At 45.6% G+C, this 23,642-nt stretch overlaps 1 protein-coding gene and 1 long non-coding RNA gene across 3 annotated transcripts; one reads left to right on the top strand and one right to left on the bottom strand.

The window, feature by feature from the left end:
- Nucleotides 1-2,589: 2,589 nt before the first annotated feature.
- Nucleotides 2,590-4,817, top strand: LOC139558975 (uncharacterized). The gene is made up of 3 exons (XR_011671673.1): nt 2,590-2,861; nt 3,248-3,361; nt 3,762-4,817. It is a non-coding gene; the product is annotated as an uncharacterized lncRNA (long non-coding RNA).
- A 99-nt stretch (nt 4,818-4,916) lies between these two features.
- On the bottom strand, nt 4,917-13,054 carry LOC139558970 (class I histocompatibility antigen, F10 alpha chain-like). 2 transcript variants are annotated; one of them, XM_071374520.1, is made up of 9 exons: nt 12,761-12,979; nt 11,221-11,340; nt 8,150-8,410; nt 7,702-7,980; nt 7,196-7,495; nt 6,890-6,997; nt 6,550-6,567; nt 6,220-6,297; nt 4,917-6,094 (listed from the first exon to the last, which is right to left on the bottom strand). In XM_071374520.1, exons 3-8 carry the CDS (start codon nt 8,340-8,342, stop codon nt 6,248-6,250), a joined length of 948 nt encoding a protein of 315 aa, XP_071230621.1. In that variant the 5' UTR covers nt 8,343-8,410; nt 11,221-11,340; nt 12,761-12,979; the 3' UTR covers nt 4,917-6,094; nt 6,220-6,247. The 2 variants fall into 2 exon arrangements, with proteins under 2 accessions (XP_071230621.1, XP_071230620.1); XM_071374519.1 differs by lacking the exon at nt 11,221-11,340 and having other exon boundaries at nt 12,761-13,054.
- Between the last annotated feature and the right edge of the window lie 10,588 nt (nt 13,055-23,642).

Here is a 23,642-nt window from a genome sequence, read left to right as displayed (position 1 = left end):
TTTACATTGATGTTAACACTTTCCAGGTTTCCATCTTTTTATTTGTATACCTGTGTAGCAGAAAGATCATCCTAAAGCTCTGAAGTTTTTAATATTGTCTATTATTAAGACAGTAGTGATACTCCTTATTCCAGGATGTTGACAGCATGGCATAGCATAGCTTTAGCCCTTAGTTTGTAACATCTAACAACTTCAGTGTTACAGGTTAGCAAAAGTTAAAACCCCTTTTCCAGAATAATTTTCAGAACTTGTCATTTCTGTTCAAAAAGTGGGAGACATCATTACATCGGCATAGAGAAGACACGTCTTGATATTGATATTTACAGTATGTAAATTAGAATGAAACAAAAACAGAAATACAGCAAAACAACATTAATGAACCAATAGAAACAGATTTAGGTGAATAAATTACACAAATTAATTTGTCAGTAAAAAGCCATCGAACTATACAGAGCAAAAATATAAACGCAACATGCAACAATTTCAAAGATTTTACTGAGTTACAGTTCATATAAGGAAATCAGTCAATTTAAATTAAATTCATTAGGCCCTAATCTATAGATTTCACATGACTGGGAATACAGATATGAATTTCTTGCACGGATATTGTGCATTCGGAAAGTATTCAGACCCCTTGACTTTTTCCACATTTTTACATTTGTTACATTACAGCCTTATTCAAAAATTTGTTAAATCGTTTTTTCTCGGATCAATCTACAAACAATACCCCGTAATGACAAAGCTGTCACGACTTCCACCGAAGTCGGCACCTCTCCTTGTTCGGGCGGCGTTCGGCGGTCGACGTCACCGGCTTTCTAGCCATCGCCGCTCCAATTTTCTATTATCCATTTGTTTTGTCTTTTTCCCTGCACACCTGGTTTACATTCCCAATCACACTGCATGTATTTATTCCTCTGTTGCCCCTCATGTCTCTGTGTGTGATTGCTTCATGTAGTGCTTGTTGCACGTTTGTTCTGGTGCACGTCAGGTTTTTGTGCCCATATTTTGACATATTTATTAAACTGCTAAGGCTATGCCTAATTGCTGCTATCCTGCGTCTGACTTCACTTCCAGCAGTTTTCGCATTCGCTACAGAATCACACACCAACCATGGAATCAGCAGGGATCAGGTACCCCGGTCAGAGGAGTCGAGGAACGTGTCCAGGAACACTCGGCCATGATCCAACGTCTCGGTGCCATGATGGATCGTGTTGTCCAGACCATGGACCGCTGCGAGAGACAGGAGGCCTCGACCAACGCAACCGGGGTTACCTCTACCCGTCCCTCCTGGATCCAGTCCCAGTGGCATGCGTCTCTCCCTTCCCAGGGAGTATGATGGGACAGCAGCCCGGTGCCAGGGGTTCCTCTTACAACTGGACCTGTACCTGGCCACCGTTCACCAAGCTCCCTCGGGAAGGGAGAGAGTGTCCGCCCTCGTCTCATGTCTCTCGGGGAGAGCTCTGGAGTGGGCAAACGCCGTGTGGGGAGAAGGAGAAGCGGCGTTGGACCACTTCGAGGATTTCAACCGCCGCTTCCGGACCGTCTTCGACCATCCGCCCGAGGGTAGAGCGGCAGGGGAGCGGCTCTTCCACTCGAGACAGGGGACGAGGAGCGCCCAGGAGTTTGCCCTGGAATTCTGGACCTTGGCCGCCGGAGCAGGATGGAACGACAGGGCCCTTATTGACCATTACCGTTGCAGCCTGTGCGAGGACGTCCGACGAGAGTTGGCCTGCAGGGATGCCACCATCACCTTTGACCAACTGGTGGATCTGTCCATCCGGTTGGATAACCTGCTGGTCACCCGCAGACGTCCAGAGAGGGCTCTGTCGGTTCCATCTTCACGGGGTGGTCGCGAGAGTGCTCAGGGAGTTGTGTAGGGGTTTTCGTTGGTGCGACCACGGTGGAAAGTCCAGACCAGGTCTCAACTGTGCGCATTCCCTCCAAATATGCCGATTTGGCAATCTCCTGGTAGACACTGCACTTCCCAGGAGTCACGTGTATCCCCTGTCGCAAGCGGAGACGGTGGCTATGGAGACATATGTCTCTGAATCCCTGCGTTGGGGTACATTCGGTCCTCCACTTCACCCGTCTCCTCGAGTTTCCTTTTTGTGAAAAAGAAGGATGGAGGTCTGCGCCCATGCATTGATTATCGAGGTCTAAATCAAATCACGGTGAGGTAAAGTTACACGCTACCTCTTATCGCCACGGCGATTGCGTCAGTGCACGGGAGGGGGGGGGGGGGGGGGAGCTTTTTCACGAAACTGGATCTCAGGAGCGGGTACAACCTGGTGCGTATCCGGGAGCCTCTGTATGCCTATGTAGATATTCCATAAACAAATCAGCCGTTTCCAGCTACAATAGTCATTTACAACATTAACAATGTCTACACTGTATTTCTGATCAATTTTATGTTATTTTAATGGACCAAAAATGTGCTTTTCTTTCAAAAACAAGGACATTTCTGAGTGACCCCAAACTTTTGAACTGTAGTGTACATACTGTACTAGTTTTACTTTATACTATGGTGCTCCATCTATGCCTCGTCTGGCTTTGCGCATGTCAGTGTCTGACTGCTAAATGAAAGTGAAAGGAGAGTTTGCTGTAGAGACTTACAGGGGAAGTCCGAAGTCAAAATCGTATTTCTCCTCATTTTTCTCATCCATCAGACTACAGAATAGTCGAGGACACTATCAAAGACAACCCGTGCTTAACTTGGACTGAAATAGGTGGCGGTGTTCAATTTGGGTGCCGGTACTGTTTATATTTAGGTGCAGGAGCTCCACAATACTTATAATATTCTATAAGAGGAACAGGAGCTCAAGCAGTAGAACATTTGAGGTGCCGGCAGTAGCGGTGCGTGGGTAAGCCACATTACAATTTATGTGTTGTGATAATTGCGTTGTTTGCTCTATAACCTGTTAATTCATATGCCTTGCGACCTTGATATATAGGCCTAGACGAAAATAAGACAGTGGCAGAATAAATTCAACCACACCTTTCAATTTAATTTAATTGTTCTTGTGCATGTGAAAATACAACTTAATATTGTTTTTATTTAATTTTGTTTAATTGTATATTTCTCTGTATAGACGGAATAGGCTACTTTTCATTAATATTTTCTTAATGATTTTCCTACCATCACATCAGAGTTGTTAGATTAATTTGTCAGGAATGAGCAACAACGTTGAGCAAATGAGGACTATTTGTGATGGGAATGTAATTAAGTCTTTGTTCATCTTCAAAACAGCGTTGAATGAAACTAATAAGATTATGGAGATCAACAACTACCTGCTGTAGGGATCATGTCTGGCAGTGCTGCTGACTGCCAGTACTGGGAGAGACTGCTGGCTAAGGAGTGCAGGTCTGTTAAAATTTGTCTCTGTGGGATTGAGTCCCGCTATACAGTTACATGGTGTTAATATCATGATCATCTATGCCTGTCTGTCTGTCTGTTAGGTTTATGGGCAGGGGGAGGGTCAGTGAGGGTTGGTTGAAGAGAAAATGTACCAATCAATGTCATTTCCATACACTCAAAACAAATGCGTGGGACAAAGTAAGCTATCAGTACCAACCAGTGACATTGTAGTTACCATCTGTTATCTAGACTAGACACCTCCCTATTCTGGTCTTCATGGTCTGTCCAAGCCACATTAATGCCTTTATGTTTCTGAGGTGTTTAAATGTATCTGGAAATAAACCAGTGTTTCAGCACTCTGACTGCCTTGTCTCATACAGTGACTGACCATCTCTTTGTGTCTCAGGCTGTACAAACTGAGGAACAAGCAGAGGATCTGTGTCTGCAGCCTCTAAGCTGCTGTGTAACATGATGCTGGGATACAGAGGCATGGGCCTCTCCATGGGCAGCATGATCGTTGGCTGGGACAACAAGGTACAGGGTGGGAGTATAGTTTGTATGTGTGTGTGTGTGGGGTGGTATGTGTTTATTTGAAAGGCTGATTTTATAGCTTACATTTTCATCCTGATGGTACCCACATTTCGGCTACTGGCCCAACGCTCTTAACCGCTAGGCTACCTGCCACCCCATAATTTCACACAGGTCATCAAAATATATATTACTTATTAAGCCCATATACAAAATTATATTGTTCCACTTCCAATACCTGTTTAGAGCATATCTTACTGCAAACATTATTAAAAGGTCCAGTATGACACTTTCATTCAAATTGTGGACATTGAAAAGTGTAAGAACATTACAGAATGCATGAATTTGGTCTCTAATTTGTCTTGTTGTGGATCACATTAAATGTAATGAAATAATGGTGCCGACAGAGGGCTGCCTTGCTTCTAGTCCATAGGAAACTTTGCGACAAGCATTTCGCTACACCCGCAATAACATCTAAGCACGTGGTGTATGTTTTTATATTTATTATGACTCCCCATTACTCTTCCTGTAAAATGAAGGCAGTTTGTACAATTTTTAAACTTTACTATACATTTACAACACACTGTGTGGCCTCAGGCCTCTACTCCACCACATATATAATCCTTATGTATAGTGAGTATGTTATTGTGTGTGTGTGCCAATGTTTGTGTTGCTTCACAGTCCCCACTGTTCCATATGGTGTTTTTTTGTTTTTAAAATCTCATTTTACTGCTTGCGTCAGTTACTTGATGTGGAATAGAGTTCCATGTAGTCATGGCTCTATGTAGTACTGTGTGCCTCCCATAGTCTGTTCTGGACTTGGGGACTGTGAAGAGACCCCTTGTGGTTTGTCTTGTAGTGTATGCATGATGTCCGAGCTGTGTGCCAGTAGTTTAGACAGACAGCTTGGTGCATTAAACATGTGTTAAAGGAATTTCATTCCTGTGTTTATTAACCAATTCAATTAAAACACTCTGCCCATAAATAAGAATTTGTAAGATAATTATCAGCATAAAATGGACAGATACCAGTCTTAAAATCAATCAATCAATAGCGTTTATTCTCGAGAGTACTGATCATAATACATTTTACATCAGGTTATATAATAAAGATGTCCAACCTCCTCTCGGATACAATGGCAATACAGTTCGAGTTCTCATTACTGTCTGCCACCTGTTAAACTATCTACAACCAACCCAAGGTCTTTCCCCTCCCTGGGTAGACATCATTCTAGCCTGTCTGAAGATAAACCCATTCTTTCTAACAAGGAACATATTACACTCAGCATTATGATTATAATAAGTTTCATTCATACAGTAACATCTAAGTCAAATGTATACATATTTTAGTCATTAAACACAAAAATCCCATAACAACATGTCAATACCTCTCATAAATAAAAGCTGTGATGAAGTCAATCTCTCCTCCACTTGTAGAATATGTGACCAATACATGTGACTTGCATTAGATTTGGTAGATCATTGCTTTATGTGTAGAGCATCCATAATGTACAAAGCACAAACACTTGCAATAAAAGTTGTTCAACTTGACCCATCACCAACTTATTCTACAGAACCTACTGGCCCAAAAAGAAAGAAAAATACCACCACTTCAAGTGAAATATGTACAAATGGAACATGGATAGGCCTTGTCTAGCTTATAGTTATACAATTAAACAAGTTAGTGCGCAAAGCTTTAACGTCACACAATTACTGTATCTTATACCACCAAAACATACACATATGAAGCTACACCAAACAAAATAATTATGTTTTTCCAGTTCACAGAAAAATAATATTTTAAATGTGATTGTTTTGGTGGCTTCAGTTAGGGGGAAATTAAGCTAATTTGTTTATTCGCAGAATAATATAAATTCACATTTTAAATGTACCTGTAAGTCTGAGTGTTTCATTGGTTCTAATATACCTGTACGACTTGAGATACATCTCACACAGTGGTAATATTACATTATATAATTCAACAAAATTACAGCACAACTTTTCAAAAGCCAAACCATCAATTAAATGAAAGTAAAACTTAAGGAAATGACCAAAGAATATTTCTGACAGCAGATCTTTTTTTACATATGGATTATGTGTTTACAGTGTGTGCGCGCTTGTGTGTGAGACTGATGTGTGTAAGTATATGTATGTGTTATGTTCTTGAGAAGTCAAACGTCTGTTTCCATTACATTGCTGTCCTCTTCAGCTCCTAAAACACATGAGAAGAGAGGTTACACACATAAACCCATTCTAAACAGTAGCCGTGTGTTCCATAATGGTAGTGGTTGTTTCTCTAGTTTGGTCATTAATATGAGGACACCTTAAGTGACTTACTCTGATGTTACAGAAGTGCAGAGGTTTATCAAATCTTCTGGGCACCTTTCCCAGAGTTCTCAGAGTCAGTGTCAGAAGCTAAAACAGAAATAAAGAGATTGATTTGAAAGATAATGAGTTCAGGTTAATTACCAAGTTCCTAATGCATGGTTCACAGTAAATAAAACCTTCCATATTAACTAAGTAGCTACATCAATTAACATTAAGTTTGAACCCGCATCACAATCTACAAGGAAAAGAGAACCACTCTAAAATGAATACAGTCAAACACAACAAAGAAAAATCTGTGATCTTTTTAGAATAATGAACAATATTAAGGTCCCCACTTACTGCTGGTTGGAACAAAGCCTGAAACAGAGATAAACGTTGTGTTATTATTGATTCTGCTTTGTTGGAATATTACAATAGAAGAGCATGCTTGACAGTATTCTGAGTCCTGTATTCCTACTGCAGACATCACATACAACCTAAGTGACAACGTAATTCTTTATTTACATTAAACAGGTCAATTCAAACATACTTCTACCATCACTAATAACGCTGCACAATACCATTACTTGTAAACCAGTACTATGACTACTACTTCTAAACTACTAAGTAAATCACAGCTGATAATATCTAAGATGACAGTGTAGCCTACATATGACAATAGAAAGAGCTCTTTCCACACCTTTCTTGCTCTTCTTCTTCCAAATGACGACCCCAACAACAACAACAATGACCAGGAGGAGAGCCACCACCCCTCCAATGATGGGGACAATGTTGGGGGCTGGGTCATCTGTAATCATCAGAATAGAGCATTCAGACTGTAGTGCTAGATAGATCAAAATGTACTAAGCAACATCAATAAAAATTCAGGTCAATGAGAACATGTAGTCAGAAAGGTAGTGTTCCTGAGCAGGTGAGTAAACTTAAATTAGGAATATTTGGTAGGAGGGTTATGTATAGTGTATATTTGAATCTTTCTCCCTCTTACCCCTGTTGGTCTGGATCTCAGACTCAGTCAGAACCTTGATGAAGTCCTCCTTGATACCAGTGACCTGAACCACACACTGATACTTGTTGTTCTTCCACTCTTCAGGCGTCACTGCGAGGTGGATGCTTTTCTGGAAGGTTCCATCATTGTTGGGGAGAGTCTCTCCATTCTCCACATCTTCATGCTGTTCTTGTCCATCTTTCTTCCAGGACACCATGACTCCACGGGGGTAGAAACCTGTAGCGTGGCAGGTCACTGGAGAGGAGGGGGTCTTCTGGAGCAGAGACACTGATGGAGGGACTGGAGAGAGAATAAAATAGAGGGGAAGGAAGAGAGACATACAAGCATAGTGATGAGATAAACAATTACAGGGAGCGGAACAGTAAGAGATAAAAAAAATTAAAAGAACTTGAATATGACGTGCAGTACGGAAATGTAAATAAAAATAGACAATATCATGTCACTTTTCTGCCTGTAAATTCATATAGTCGCCTGTGTCTCTGTACCTGTCCTCTGCAGAGTACTCTTCCCATAGTCCAGATACTTCTTCAACCACTCAATGCAGGTCTGGGTGAGGTAGTGTCTCTCAAACTCAATGGCAGACTTGTCACTTTCCCACTTCATTTTGGAGTGGACTGCTTGCGGGACGAAGGCAATCCATGTCGCTCTCTTCTGGTCAAATGCCAGGAGATCTTTTCCATCATATCCAACATGGTGAAACCCTTCTGTGAATCCTGTCTCATCATCCCACTCACAGCCATACATGTCCTGGTTAATGTGCATGCCTGAGAGAGTGAGATTACATTGTTAGGAACACTGACATAACAACATTAACTTTCTTTGCACAACACTCACATTGAACAAAACCACACAACTTTTTCATGGAGTAATTTCAATTATATCAAAATATAGTCAAACAGTACAATCACACAGACTGAGGTCTCTGAAGCTCACCTCCTGTATGATTGAAACGCTTCTGTGCCGTCTGAATGTTCCCTTTGAAAACTTGCTCTGCTTCTCTCAGGTTCTCTGTGGTGTCATCCCAGTATTGCTGGTCAAAAACCATCTCCATCCAGCTCTGCTTGGGGACCTTCCTCTTCGTGATGCTGTCATAGCGGCTAATGACCTGATCATTCACCATCCCCATGTCCACAAACTCAGGGAAGTCTGGGATTCCTGAGGCGGCTGTGTAGAAGTAGCGCAGGAAATGGGCCACTGTAACAGAGATATGGTACTTTATGGTACTGTACATGGAATGTTAATGAGTGTTTACCCTTTATGCATTTAGCAGTGGCCCACCACCACTGCATGTATTTTATTAAAGGACCAACAATAAGACTGAACTCTGCAAGGCACTCTTTTCTATTTTTTTACCAATGACCTGACACTGGCATTAAACAACGCCTGTGTGTCCATGTATGCTGATGATTCAACCCTATACGCATCAGCAACCACAGCTAGGGAAGTCACTGCAACCCTAAACAAAGACTTTTGTCAGTTTTAGAATTGGTGGCCAGTAGTCCTGAATATTTCTAAAACTAAGAGCATTGTATATGGTGCAAATCATTTAAAGTTCTAGACCTGAATCTGGTAATGAATAGTGTGACTGTTTAGCAAGATGAGAAGACAAAATTACTTGGTATTACCTTAGATTGTAAACGGTCATGGTCAAAACATTTATACTTAACAATAATATAAACGCAACATGTAAAGTGTTGGTCCCATGATTCATGAGCTGAAATAAAAGATTCCAGAAATTTTCCATAGGCACTAAACGCTTTTCTCTCTCAAATGTGCACAAATGCGTTCACATCCCTGTTAGTGAGCATTTCTCCTTTGCCAAGATAATCCATCCACCTGACAGGTGTGGCATATCAAGAAGTTGAATAAACAGCATGATCATTACACCTTGTGCTGGGGACAATAAAAGGAGTGTGCAATTGGCATGCTGACTGCAGTTATATCTACCAGAGCTGTTGTCAGAGAATTTTAAATGTTAATTTCTCTACCAGTAGCCACCTCTGTCATTTTAGAGAATTTGGCAGTACATCCAACCAGTCCAGAAACTCCACATCCAGCATCGTCTGAGATGAGCCACCCAGACAGCTGACTTATTTTATTTATCGGTTATTTTACCAGGCAAGTTGACTGAGAACACATTCTCAATTACAGCAACAACCTGGGGAATAGTTACAGGGGAGAGGGGGATGAATGAGCCAATTATAAACTGGGGATTATTAGGTGACTGATGGTTTGAGGGCCAGATTGGGAATTTAGCCAGGACACTGGGGTTAACGCCCCTACTCTTACAATAAGTGCTAGTCATTCAACTGAGACTGCTCTTCTCTGTGTCACGGAGGCGCTCCGCACTGCTAAAGCTAACTCTCTCTCCTCTGCTCTCATCCTTCTAGACCTATCGGCTGCCTTTGATACTGTGAACCATCAGATCCTCCTCTCCACCCTCTCCGAGCTGGGCATCTCCGGCAAGGTCCACGCTTGGATTGCGTCCTACCTGACAGGTCGCTCCTACCAGGTGGCGTGGCGAGAATCTGTCTCCGCACCACGTGCTCTCACCACTGGTGTCCCCCAGGGCTCTGTTCTAGGCCCTCTCCTATTCTCGCTATACACCAAGTCACTTGGCTCTGTCATATCCTCACATGGTCTCTCCTATCATTGCTATGCAGACGACACACAATTAATCTTCTCCTTTCCCCCTTCTGATAACCAGGTGGCGAATCGCATCTCTGCATGTCTGGCAGACATATCAGTGTGGATGACGGATCACCACCTCAAGCTGAACCTCGGCAAGACGGAGCTGCTCTTCCTCCCGGGGAAGGACTGCCCGTTCCATGATCTCGCCATCACGGTTGACAACTCCATTGTGTCCTCCTCCCAGAGTGCTAAGAACCTTGGCGTGATCCTGGACAACACCCTGTCGTTCTCAACTCACATCAAGGCGGTGACCCGTTCCTGTAGGTTCATGCTCTACAACATTCGCAGAGTACGACCCTGCCTCACACAGGAAGCGGCGCAGGTCCTAATCCAGGCACTTGTCATCTCCCGTCTGGATTACTGCAACTCGCTGTTGGCTGGGCTCCCTGCCTGTGCCATTAAACCCCTACAACTCATCCAGAACGCCGCAGCCCGTCTGGTGTTCAACCTTCCCAAGTTCTCTCACGTCACCCCGCTCCTCCGCTCTCTCCACTGGCTTCCAGTTGAAGCTCGCATCCGCTACAAGACCATGGTGCTTGCCTACGGAGCTGTGAGGGGAACGGCACCTCCGTACCTTCAGGCTCTGATCAGGCCCTACACCCAAACAAGGGCACTGCGTTCATCCACCTCTGGCCTGCTCGCCTCCCTACCTCTGAGGAAGTACAGTTCCCGCTCAGCCCAGTCAAAACTGTTCGCTGCTCTGGCACCCCAATGGTGGAACAAACTCCCTCACGACGCCAGGTCAGCGGAGTCAATCACCACCTTCCGGAGACACCTGAAACCCCACCTCTTTAAGGAATACCTAGGATAGGATAAAGTAATCCTTCTAACCCCCCCCCCCCCCCCCTTAAAAGAGTTAGATGCACTATTGTAAAGTGGTTGTTCCACTGGATATCATAAGGTGAATGCACCAATTTGTAAGTCGCTCTGGATAAGAGCGTCTGCTAAATGACTTAAATGTAAATGTAAAGTGCCATGGGATCTTTAATGACCTCAAAGAGTCAGGACACCCGTTTAACATCCCATCCGAAAGACAGCACCCTACACAGGGCAGTGTCCCCAATCCCTGCCCTGGGGTATTGTGATATTTTTTTTTAGACCAGAGGAAAGAGTGCCTCCTACTGGCCCCCAACCACTTCCAGCAGCATCTGGTCTCCCATCCAGGGACTGACCAGGACCAACCCTGCTTAGCTTCAGAAGCAAGCCAGCAGTGGTATGCAGGGTGGTATGCGGCTTTGCACAACCAAAGAATTTCTGCACAAACTCAAAAATACAGTCTCAGGGAAATACATCTGCGTGCTCTTCATCCTTACCAGGGTCTTGACCTGACTGCAGTTTGGCGTCGTAACCGACTTCAGTGGGCAAACGCTCTCCTTTGATGGCCACTGGCACACTGGAGAAGTGTGCTCTTCACGGATAAATCCCAGCTTCAACTGTACCAGGCAGATGGTGTCGTGTGGGTGAGCGGTTTAATTATGTCAGCGTTGTGAACAGTGGCCTTTGGTATCGGCAGGCATAAACTACGGACAACGAAGATAATTGCATTTTATCGATGGCAATTTGAATGCAAAGCGATAACATGACCAGATCCTGAGGCACATTGTCGTGCCATTCATCCGCCGACCATCACGGTAATGCACAACCCCATGTCTCAAGGATCTGTACACAATTCCTGGAAGCTGAAAATGTCCCAGTTCTTCCATGGTCTTATTTTATTTATTTTTTATAAAAAAAGTATCTGTGATCAACAGATGCATATCTGTATTCACAGTCATGTGAAATCTATAGATTAGGGACCAATTAATTTACTTCAATTGTAGGATTTCCTTATATGAACTGTAACTCAATGTGTTAAATTCCAAATAGTTTGCATAGTTAACTTACACACAGCACTGACACTTTTCAGTCCCCTGGTCCAGAACAAATTCAAGGAAACGTACAGTATTATACAAAGCCATGATTGCATGCAACTCCAATCTCATATAGCGCATGTGAACAGCAAACCTGATTTAACAAAAAATTAAATAACTTCCCCATGTGACCTACTTTTTCTGCGCGTGTCCTGATAGAGGCACACACTCTACAATTTACATACATTTAAAACATTAAAGTATTTTGTCTAAAGTATTTTTCGTTATGTGTCGGACCCCAGAAAGACTGTCGCCATTGGCGTCAGCTAGCGGGAATCCTAATTAAATCTCAAACATCTACAACAACAAAAAAGCTCAAATACATTGTACACGGCAACCGGCGGCCCCTTTTACAGGCCATCGAAATCAATAACAGTAGGGTCTCAAATGAATAGTAGAATACACAAGGTGCAATTTCGAAATGTGGTTGTGCAGCAACAGTTCTCTTAATATGGCAGTCACTGATAGTCCCTCAATTAGCCCATGTCCACCCCATTCATTCGTGACCACATCAAAGTTGCCCATCCCAGGCCTATAGTAACATAGAACAGACTGCGCGTCACCAAACACCAGGGCAAAAGACATACTAAAGGTTAAGATCGAAACTGATAAATGCACTTCACAGCCATTATAGCATACGAGTTCACATCTCACAGTGGACAGCCTGCCTCCACTCAAGAGCCCACATTGTTGGACATAATGAAATCAACACTTTTCCTTACTGTAATGTGTTTGTTTTATCGAGTGATGCTGTTATTCTATTCTAATTGTCTAACGTTACTCGTCTTGTTAATTTATTGTAGGGCCATTGGCGGACTAATTGTCATGTTTTTCATTTGAAATAAAACATCAGCGTTTAAATTGTATGAGTGACGTGTATATATCCTACAAAAAAACGAACAATAATTAAAACATACTAAACAATAATGTGGAAATCACTGACCTGACAAAGCTCCATGAAAACAAAAGAGGAGAATAAAATATGTCTTCATGGCGCTGATGAGTCTGGTTTTCATTAACGTTTTCCGAATTCAGGAACGGTTTGTAACTAATGCAGTAATGTAGCCAATTTAAACTGTATTACAATTTAATACAATTTAAATTGCCTACATTACTGATTTGTTCCACCAAACTTTATCACCGCTTAGGACACAACCAGTGAAAATGCGTTTCTGTCCTGGCAAGGCCAATTTATACAGCTCTTCTGTTTACCCGATTAACTGTAACCCAATAGGAAATCAGAAAGAGACTTCGTCACCAAACACCAGGAGGACAAACGTATTCAAGGTTATGATCGAAATTGAAGGTAAAGTCATGTCACTGTTGATGTTCAAAAACGGTTGGCAAAGGGAAAAAGGACTATAGGGTGACAGATGGATGACTGAAAATTGACTGGGAAAAAATAGGTTCAAAGCAAAGCAGTGTTAAAATTGTACCCTACTCTGTTTCTGCCGACACTCGGAAGTCGGCGATTTCCGAGTTCCAAGTTGTTTTGCACGCACCAAAACACCTCTGCTGTTTCCATACACACCATGTGACCACCCTGAGAGAAATAACTAACTTCGCCATGGTTCGTTGGACAATGCCTATGGGGAAAATGAATTACGTTTTTGTAAGGATAAATGGGGGAAATAAATGATGTGGTAAACACAGGCTTTAAGAGATATTACGTTATGTTCTATGAGATTATATTAACCAACTAACATAGCCTAACTTTGTGAATTTTGAATAAGTTATGTAAAAAAAAAAAGCACACAAATGCTTCATAATTCATGAAGGTCATGTTAACTGTGTAACGAGTGCGCTGAGAGTCGGGAAGCAAGTTCAGGGAGTGAAAACATTTAATTAATAAGTAAACAAAACAAGAAACATGAACAGCACACCGACATGAAACAGGTACAGAAACAATGACTACTGGGGAAGAAACCAAAGGGAGTGACATAAACTCAGCAAAAAAATAAACGTCCTCTCACTGTCAACTGCGTTTATTTTCAGCAAACTTAACATGTGTAAATATTTGTATGCACAAAACAAGATTCAACAACTGAGACATAAACTGAACAAGTTCCACAGACATGTGACTAACAGAAATTGAATAATTTGTGCTTGAACAAAAGGGGGGGGGTCAAAATAAAAAATAACAGTCACTATCTGGTGAGGCACCTGCAAGTTCCCGGACATTTCTGGGGGGAATGGCCCTAGCCCTCACCCTCCGATCCAACAGGTCCCAGACATGCTCAATGGGTTTGAGGTCCGGGCTCTTCGCTGGCCATGGCAGAACACTGACATTCCTGTCTTGCAGGAAATCACGCACAGAACAAGCAGTACGGCTGGTGGCATTGTCATGCTGGAGGGTCGTGTCAGGTTTAGCCTGCAGGTAGGGTACCACATGAGGGACTAGGATATCTTCCCTGTAATGCACAGCGTTGAGATTGCCTGCAATGACAACAAGCTCAGTCCGATGATACTGTGACACATCGCCTCGGACCATGACGGACCCTCCACCTCCAAATCGATCCCGCTCCAGAGTACAGGCCTTGGTGTAACACTCATTCGTTCGACGATAAACGTGAATCCGACCATCACCCCATGTGAGACAAAACCACAACTCATCAGTGAAGAGCACTTTTTGCCAGTCCTGTCTGGTCCAGCGACAGTGAGTTTGTGCCCATATGCGACGTTGTTGCCAGTAATATCTGGTGAGGACCTGCCTTTACAACAGGCCTACAAGCCCTCAGTCCAGCCTCTCTCACACAAAATGGCGCTGGAAGAAATGGCAGCAGTTTTACGGGAGACCAACCAATTGTGCTAATATGTGTTTTTTTCCCTGAGTTAAAGGGTAGAGCTGCCGCTTTCAAGGTGTGGGACTCTAACCCGGAAGCTTACAAGAAATCCTGCTGCCCTGCGACAAACCATCAAACAGGCAAAGCGTCAATACAGGGCTAAGATTGAATCATACTCGTAATCATACTCATACCAACGCTCGTCTTATGTGGCAGGGCTTGCAAACTATTACAGACTACAAAGGGAAGCACAGCCACGAGCTGCTCAGTGACACGAGCCTACCAGACTAGCTAAATCACTTCTATGCTCGCTTCGAGGCAAGCAACACTGAGGCATGCATGAGAGCATCAGCTGTTCCAGGCGACTGTGTGATCACACTCTCCGTAGCCGACGTGAGTAAGACCTTTAAACAGTTCAACATACACAAGGCTGCGTGGCCAGACGGATTACCAGGACGTGTGCTCCGGACATGTGCTGACCAACTGGCAGGTGTCTTCACTGACATTTTCAACATGTCCCTGATTAAGTCTGTAATACCAACATGTTTCAAGCAGACCACCATAGTCCCTGTGCCCAAGAACACAACGGCAACCTGCCTAAATGACTACAGACCCGTAGCACTCACGTCTGTAGCCATGAAGTGCTTTGAAAGGTTGGTAATGGCTCACATCAACACCATTATCCCAGAAACCCTAAACACACTCCATTTTGCATACCGCCCAAACAGATCCCCAGATGATGCAATCTCTATTGCACTCGACACTGCCCTTTCCCACCTGGACAAAAGGAGCACTTACGTGAGAATGCTATTCATTGACTACAGCTCAGCGTTCAACATCATAGTGCCCTCAAAGCTCATCACTAAGCTAAGGATCCTGGGACTAAACACCTCCCTCTGCAACTGGATCCTGGACTTCCTGACGGGCCGCCCCCAGGTGGTGAGGGTAGGTAGCAACACATCTGCCACGCTGATCCTCAACACTGGAGCTCCCTGTGGGTGCGTGCTCAGTCCCCTCCTGTACTCCCTGTTCACCCACGACTGCATGACCAGGCACGACTCCAACACCATCATTAAGTTTGCAGACGACACAACAGCGGTAGGCCTGATCACCGACAACTACGAGACAGCATATAGGGAGGAAGTCAGAGACCTGGCCGCGTGGTGCCAGAATAACAACCTATTCCTCAACGTAACCAAGACTAAGGAGATGATATTGGGCAGTGATTGGGGACACTGCCCTGTGTAGGGTGCCGTCTTTCGGATGGGACGTTAAACGGGTGTCCTGACTCTCTGAGGTCATTAAAGATCCCATGGCACTTATCGTAAGAGTAGGGGTGTTAACCCCGGTGTCCTGGCTAAATTCCCAATCTGGCCCTCAAACCATCTTGGTCACCTAATAATCCCCAGTTTATAATTGGCTCATTCATCCCCCTCCTCTCCCCTGTAACTATTCCCCAGGTCGTTGCTGCAAATGAGAACGTGTTCTCAGTCAACTTACCTGGTAAAAAATAAAAAAATGATTGTGGACTACAGGAAAAGGAGGACCGAGCACGCCCCCATTCTCATCGACGGGGCTGTAGTGGAGCAGGTTGAGAGCTACAAGTTCCTTGGTGTCCACATCAACAACAAACTAGAATGGTCCAAACACAACAAGACAGTCGTGAAGAGGGCACGACAAAGCCTATTCCCCCTCAGGAAACTAAAAAGATTTGGCATGGGTCCTGAGATCCTCAAAAGGTTCTACAGCTGCAACATCGAGAGCATCCTGACTGGTTGCATCACTGCCTGGTACGGCAACTGCTCAGCCTCTGACCGCAAGGCACTACAGAGGGTAGTGCGTACAGACCAGTACACCACTGGGGCTAAGCTGCCTGCCATCCAGGACCTTACACCAGGCGGTGTCAGAGGAAGGCCCTAAAAATTGTCAAAGACACCAGCCACCCCAGTCATAGACTGTTCTCTCTACTACAGCATGACAAGCGGTACCGGAGAGCCAAGTCTAGGACAAAATGGCTTCTCAACAGTTTTTACCCGCAAGCCATAAGACTCCTGAACAGGTAATCAAATGGTTACCCGGACTATTTGCATTGTGTGCCCCCCCCAACCCCTCTTTTTACACTGCTGCTACTCTCTGTTTATCATATATGCATAGACACTTTAACTATACATTCATGTACATACTAGTGCTCCCGCACAGTGGCTATCCAGGCTATCTGCATTGTGTCCCACCCACCACCCGCCAACCCCTCTTTTACGCTACTGCTACTCTCTGTTCATCATATATGCATAGTCACTTTAACCATATCTACATGTACATACTACCTCAATCAGCCTGACTAACCGGTGTCTGTATGTAGCCTCGCTACCTTTATATCCTCGCTACTGTATATAGCCTGTCTTTTTACTGTTGTTTTATTTCTTTACCTACCTATTGTTCACCTAATACCTTTTTTGCACTATTGGTTAGAGCCTGTAAGTAAGCATTTCACTGTAAGGTCTACACCTGTTGAATTCAGCGCACGTGACAAATAAACTTTGATTTGATTTAATTGAGGACAGTCTGAGCACTGATGGAGGGATTGTGCATTCCTGGTGTAACTCGGGCAGTTGTTGTTGCCATCCTGTACTTGTCCCGCAGGTGTGATGTTCGGATGTACCGATCCTGTGCAGGTGTTGTTACACGTGGTCTGCCACTGCGAGGGCGATCAGTTGTTCGTCCTGTCTCCCTGTAGCGCTGTCTTAGGCGTCTCACAGTACGGACATTGCAATTTTTTGCCCTGGCCACATCTGCAGTCCTCATGCCTCCTTGCAGCATGCCTAAGGCACATTCACGCAGATGAGCAGAGACCCTGGGCATCTTTCTATTGTTGTTTTTCAGAGTCAGTAGAAAGGCCTCTTTAGTGTCCTAAGTTTTCATAACTGTGACCTTAATTGCCTTTCGTCTGTAAGCTGTTAGTTTCTTAACGACTGTTCCACAGGTGCATGTTCATTAATTGTTTATGGTTCATTGAACAAGCATGGGAAACAGTGTTTAAACACTTTACAATGAAGATCTGTGAAGTTATTTGGATTTTTACGAATTATCTTTGAAAGACAGGGTCCTGAAAAAGGGCAGTTTTTTTTGTTGCTGAGTTTATATAGGGCAGGTAATCAAGGAGGTGATGGAGTCCAAGTGAGTGTCATTATGCGCCTAACGCTGGTGACAGGTGTGCGCCCTAACGAGCAGCCTGGTGACCTAGAGGCTGGAGAGGGAGCACACGTGACAAACTGACTGCTATTTTCTCATAGAACAAAACATATAAGATCTCCTAAAACTGTGTTAACCTCAGACCTTATTTTCTGCGTTTATTCCATATCCCTAAAACAAAAATCCACATGAGAGATTTCCGAGTTCCCAGTAGTTTTGAACACAGCATCTATAAAGAGACCTGGCAGTGTGGTGCCAGGACAACAACTTCTCCCTCATCGTGAGCAAGACAAAGGAGCTGATCGTGGACTACAGGAAAAGGAGGGTTGAGCATGCCTCCATTCTTATCGGGGCTATAGTGGAGAAAGTCAAACTTTTCAAGTTCCCTGGTGTCCACATCGCTAAGAACATCACTAAGAACCTATAATGGTTCAAAAACACAGACATAGTCGTGAGGAGGACACGACAACGCCTATTCCCCTAAGGAGGCTGAAGAGATTTGTCATGGGGCCTCAGATCCTCAAAAAGCTCTACAGCTGCATCATCAAGAGCATCCTGGCTGGTTGCATCACAGCTTGGCATGGCAACTGCTTGGCATCTGAACGCAAGGCGCTACAGAGTGTAGAACATACGGCCCAGTACATCACCGGGGCCGAGCTCCTTGCCATCCAGGACCTCTTTACCAGGAAGTGTCAGAGGAAGGCCCCAAAAATTGTCAAAGACTCCAGCCACCAAGTCATAGCCTGTTCTCTCTGTATCGTGGAAATATTTGCTCAATCATATTTCTCAGATACCGGAACTTGTGAATTCAAATAGACTTTATTACAAAGTAACAAGCCGAGCTGGCCCATGGACCAACTGCCAGACTCCTTTTAGTCCACTCCTTTTATACAGTTTCATGCTTATACAAGTTTCATAGTCCCTCCAGGTTATGCTAATAACCATATCCCCTCGACTTTACTCCACCATTGTTTCCAAATCTAAATTCTTTCCTCTAGACAGGGTTTCCCCTCCCCTCTAGTTCCTTGGATCAATTATATTGGTGGCACGCCTATACATTATTTCCAGAAAATAATAAGTACAGATTACTATAGGCAATTATAAGATTGCTACATGCCATTATCCGACTATAATAGTACTACGGACCATTATAGGATTAAGTACTGATAACTATAGGGCATTATAGAATTATACCAATAAGTACACGTAAATCCCAGGATTACACATAGTGCCTTTGCTTACTCCCTTTAGTGCTACTTAGCCTTTTAACAAGAAACACATTCTCTTAACAGAAAACACCCTGCTATCGCACGGTACTGGAGCCTCGGTACTGGAGGCTCCTTAATGACAGCTTCTACCCCCAAGCCATTAGCCTGCTGAACAGTTAATCAAATGGCTACACAGACTATTTGCATTGACCCCCTTTTCTTATTGTTATCTATTATATTTTTTTTGCACTGACTCTCTTGCACAGGATGTACACTCACTGGACTCTAACCACACACCCACTCATTGTCACAATGGCGTGTATAAGTGGCAGAGGAAGTCAGGCGCAGGAGTCAAATAGAGTGTAGAATGGAGTACTTTAATAAAGTCCCAGTAATCTGCTCCATAACACTCACGGAAAAAATATAAAACAAATCTGGGTACGAAGACCCGTCGCACACCTATACACAATCAACACAACACTTGACAACGAACAATCTCTGACAAACACATGAAGGGAAACAGAGGGTTAAATACACAACAGGTAATGAATGGGATTGACAACAGGTGTGTGGGAAGACAAGACAAAACCAATGGAAAATGAAAAATGGATCGATGATGGCTAGAAGACCGGTGAAGTCGACCGCCGAACACCGCCCGGACAAGGAGAGGCAACGACTTCGGCAGAAGTCGTGACATTACCCCCCCCCCTGACGCGCGGCTCCAGCAGCGCGTCGACACCGGCCTCGGGGACGACCCGGAGGGCGAGGTGCAGGGCGATCCGGATGGAGGCGGTGGAATTCTTTTAACATGGAAGGATCTAAAACGTCCTCCACCGGAACCCAGCATCTCTCCTCCGGCCCGTACCCCTCCCAGTCCACGAGGTACTGAAGGCCCCTCGCCCGACGTCTCGAATCCAAAATGGATCGAATAGCGTACGCCGGGACCCCCTCGATGTCTAGAGGAGGCGGAGGAACTTCACGCACTTCAGCCTCCTGGAGCGGGCCAGCCACCACCGGCCTGAGGAGAGACACATGGAACGAGGGGTTAATACGGTAATTAGTGGGCAGTTGTAATCTATAACATACCTCGTTCACTCTCCTCAGGACTTTAAACGGCCCCACAAACCGCGGACACAGCTTCCGGCAGAGCAGGCGGAGGGGCAGGTTTCGGGTCGAGAGCCAGACCCTGTCCCCTGGTGCGAACACCGGGGCCTCACTGCGGCGACGGTCTGCGCCAATTTTCTGGCGCCTTATGGCACGCTGAAGGTGGACGTGGGCTGCCTCCCAAGTTTCCTCAGCGTGCCGAAACCAATTGTCCACCGCAGGAGCTTCGGTCTGACTCTGATGCCAAGGAGCCAGAACCGGCTGATACCCTAATACACATTGAAAAGGGGTAAGGTTAGTGGAGGAGTGACGTAGCGAGTTCTGGGCTATCTCTGCCCAGGGCACGAACTTCGCCCACTCCCCTGGCCGGTCCTGGCAATAGGACCGCAGAAACCTGCCCACATCCTGGTTAACTCTCTCCACCTGCCCATTACTCTCGGGGTGAAAACCTGAGGTAAGACTAACCGAGATCCCCAGACGTTCCATGAACGCCTTCCAGACCCTTGACGTGAACTGGGGACCCCGATCAGACACTATATCCTCAGGCACCCCATAATGCCGGAAAACATGTGTAAACAGAGCCTCCGCAGTTTGTAAGGCCGTAGGGAGACCGGGCAAAGGGAGAAGACGACAGGACTTAGAGAACCGATCCACAACGACCAGGATCGTGGTGTAACCCTGTGAAGGTGGAAGATCAGTCACAAAATCCACTGACAGGTGCGACCACGGCCGTTGAGGAACGGGTAAAGGTAAAAGCTTACCTCTAGGCAGGTGTCTAGGAGCCTTGCACTGGGCGCACACCGAACAGGAGGAAACATAAATCCTCACGTCCTTAGCTAAAGTGGGCCACCAGTACCTCCCATCAAGACAGCGCATCGTCCGACCTATCCCAGGATGACCAGAGGAGGGTGATGTGTGAGCCCAATAGATCAATCGGTCGCGGACAGCAGACGGAACGTACAGACGACCAGCTGGACACTCAGGAGGAGAGGGCTCTGCACGTGACGCCCGCTCAATGTCCGCGTCCAGCTCCCACACTACTGGCGCCACCAAACACGACTCTGGGAGTATGGGAGTGGGATCCATGGGTCGCTCCTCTGTGTCATACAGCCGAGACAATGCGTCTGCCTTGACGTTCTGGGAGCCTGGTCTGTAAGTAAGCGTAAACACAAAACGAGTGAAAAACATGGCCCACCTTGCCTGGCGAGGATTTAGTCTCTTCGCCTGCCGGATGTACTCCAGATTGCGGTGGTCAGTCCAGATGAGAAAAGGGTGATTAGCCCCCTCAAGCCAATGCCTCCACACCTTCAAGGCTTTTACGACAGCTAACAGCTCTCGGTCCCCCACATCATAGTTACGCTCCGCCGGGCTGAGCTTCTTCGAAAAGAAAGCACAGGGGCGAAGCTTCGGTGGCACACCCGAACGCTGAGAGAGCACTGCTCCTATCCCAGCTTCGGATGCGTCCACCTCTACTATGAATGGCAAAGAGGGATCCGGATGAGCCAACACAGGCGCCGAGGTAAACAGAGCCTTCAGTTTACCAAAAGCCCTATTCGCCTCGGCCGACCACTGCAAGCGCACCGGTCCCCCCTTTAGCAGTGAGGTAATGGGAGCTGCCACCTGACCAAAACCCCGGATAAATCTCCGGTAGTAATTGGCAAACCCTAAAAAACGCTGCACCTCCTTTACCGTGGTTGGAGTCGGCCAATTACGCACGGCTGTAATGCGGTCGCTCTCCATTTCCACTCCTGAAGTGGAAATCTGATGCCCTAGGAAGGAGATGGATTGTTGGAAGAACAAGCATTTCTCAGCCTTGACATATAAATCATGCTCCAACAGGCGACCAAGCACCCTGCGCACCAAGGACACATGCTCAGCGCGTGTAGCAGAGTATATCAAAATATCATCAATATACACCACTACACCCTGCCCGTTCAGGTCCCTGAAGATCTCATCTACAAACGATTGGAAGACTGATGGAGCATTCATCAACCCATATGGCATGACCAGGTACTCATAATGACCTGAGGTGGTGCTAAATGCCGTCTTCCACTCATCACCCCTCCTAATACGCACCAGATTGTACGCACTCCTGAGATCCAATTTTGTGAAGAAGCGGGCCCCGCGCATTGACTCCATTACTGTATTGATCAAAGGTAGCGGGTAACTATATTTTACCGTGATTTTATTAAGGTCTCGATAATCAATGCACGGGCGTAAACCGCCATCCTTCTTCTTCACAAAAAAGAAACTCGAAGAGGCGGGTGAAATGGATGGCTTAATGAACCCCTGACGCAGGGATTCAGAGATATAATTATCCATAGCCACTGTCTCCGCTTGCGACAGAGGATACACATGACTCCTGGGATATGCAGCGTCTACCAGGAGATCTATCGCACAATCCCCCTGTCGATGGGGTGGTAATTGAGTCGCCTTCTTTTTACAGAAGGCGAGTGCCAAATCGGCATATTCTGAGGGAATGCGCACGGTGGAAACCTGGTCTGGACTTTCCACCGTAGTAGCACCAACGGAAACCCCTACACACCTACCTGAGCACTCTCGCGACCACCCCGTGAGAGCCCTCTGTGGCCAAGAAACAGTGGGGTTATGAGTAGTTAACCAGGGTAGGCCTAACACCACAGAATACGCAGGGGAATCAATAAGGAAAAGACTAATCTTCTCCTTGTGACCCTCCTGCGTTATCATAGACAAAGGTGCGGTGACCTCCCTGATAAACCCTGACCCTATTGGTCGACTATCTAAGGCATGAATAGGGAAAGGCATATCCACAGAAACAACAGGAATCCCTAAACTATGAGCAAAATTTTTATTAATGAAATTCCCAGCCGCGCCTGAATCTACTAGCGCCTTATACTGGGAATGCAGGGAAAAATCCGGAAAGGTGACAGAGACAAACATAAGTGCAGCAGAGGGCTCTGGATGAGTATGGTGCCTACTCACCTGGGATGATGCCAGAGTGCCCTGCCTGCCTTCTCTATTCCCAGAGGAACCAACCCGGCACCGATCAGCAGTGTGATCTCTGCGATCATAGATGGTGCTCGAGCGGGTACCCCCTCCGGTCTCCCTGCGCACCATCCCTCCCAATTCCATAGGTTCGGGAGAGAGAGTGCGGGAGGATGGAACAACCAGACCCCGATCTAGACGTCCCCGAGTAGCCAGCATGTTGTCCAGCCTGATGGACATATCCACCAGTTGGTCGAAGTTGAGGGTGGTGTCTCTACAGGCCAGCTCCCGACGGACGTCCTCGCGTAGACTACAACGGTAGTGGTCGATCAGGGCCCTGTCGCTCCATCCAGCGCCGGCAGCCAAAGTCCTAAACTCCAACGCGAACTCCTGAGCACTCCTCTTCCCCTGCCTCAGATGATAGAGGAGCTCACCTGCTGCTCTGCCTTCGGATGGGTGGTCGAATACCTTCCGGAAATGGCAGATGAGCTCCTCAAAATGGTCCAACACCTTATCCTCTCCACACACAGCGGTCCATACTCTGGACAATGCGATCCATGGCAGCGCACAGACTGTC

The sequence above is a fragment of the Salvelinus alpinus genome, chromosome 29, assembly GCF_045679555.1.
Source record: "Salvelinus alpinus chromosome 29, SLU_Salpinus.1, whole genome shotgun sequence".
Taxonomy (NCBI): Eukaryota; Metazoa; Chordata; class Actinopteri; order Salmoniformes; family Salmonidae; genus Salvelinus; species Salvelinus alpinus.
The sequence above is the reverse complement of the archived record's forward strand: the minus strand, read 5'-3'. Positions and strand labels throughout refer to the sequence as shown.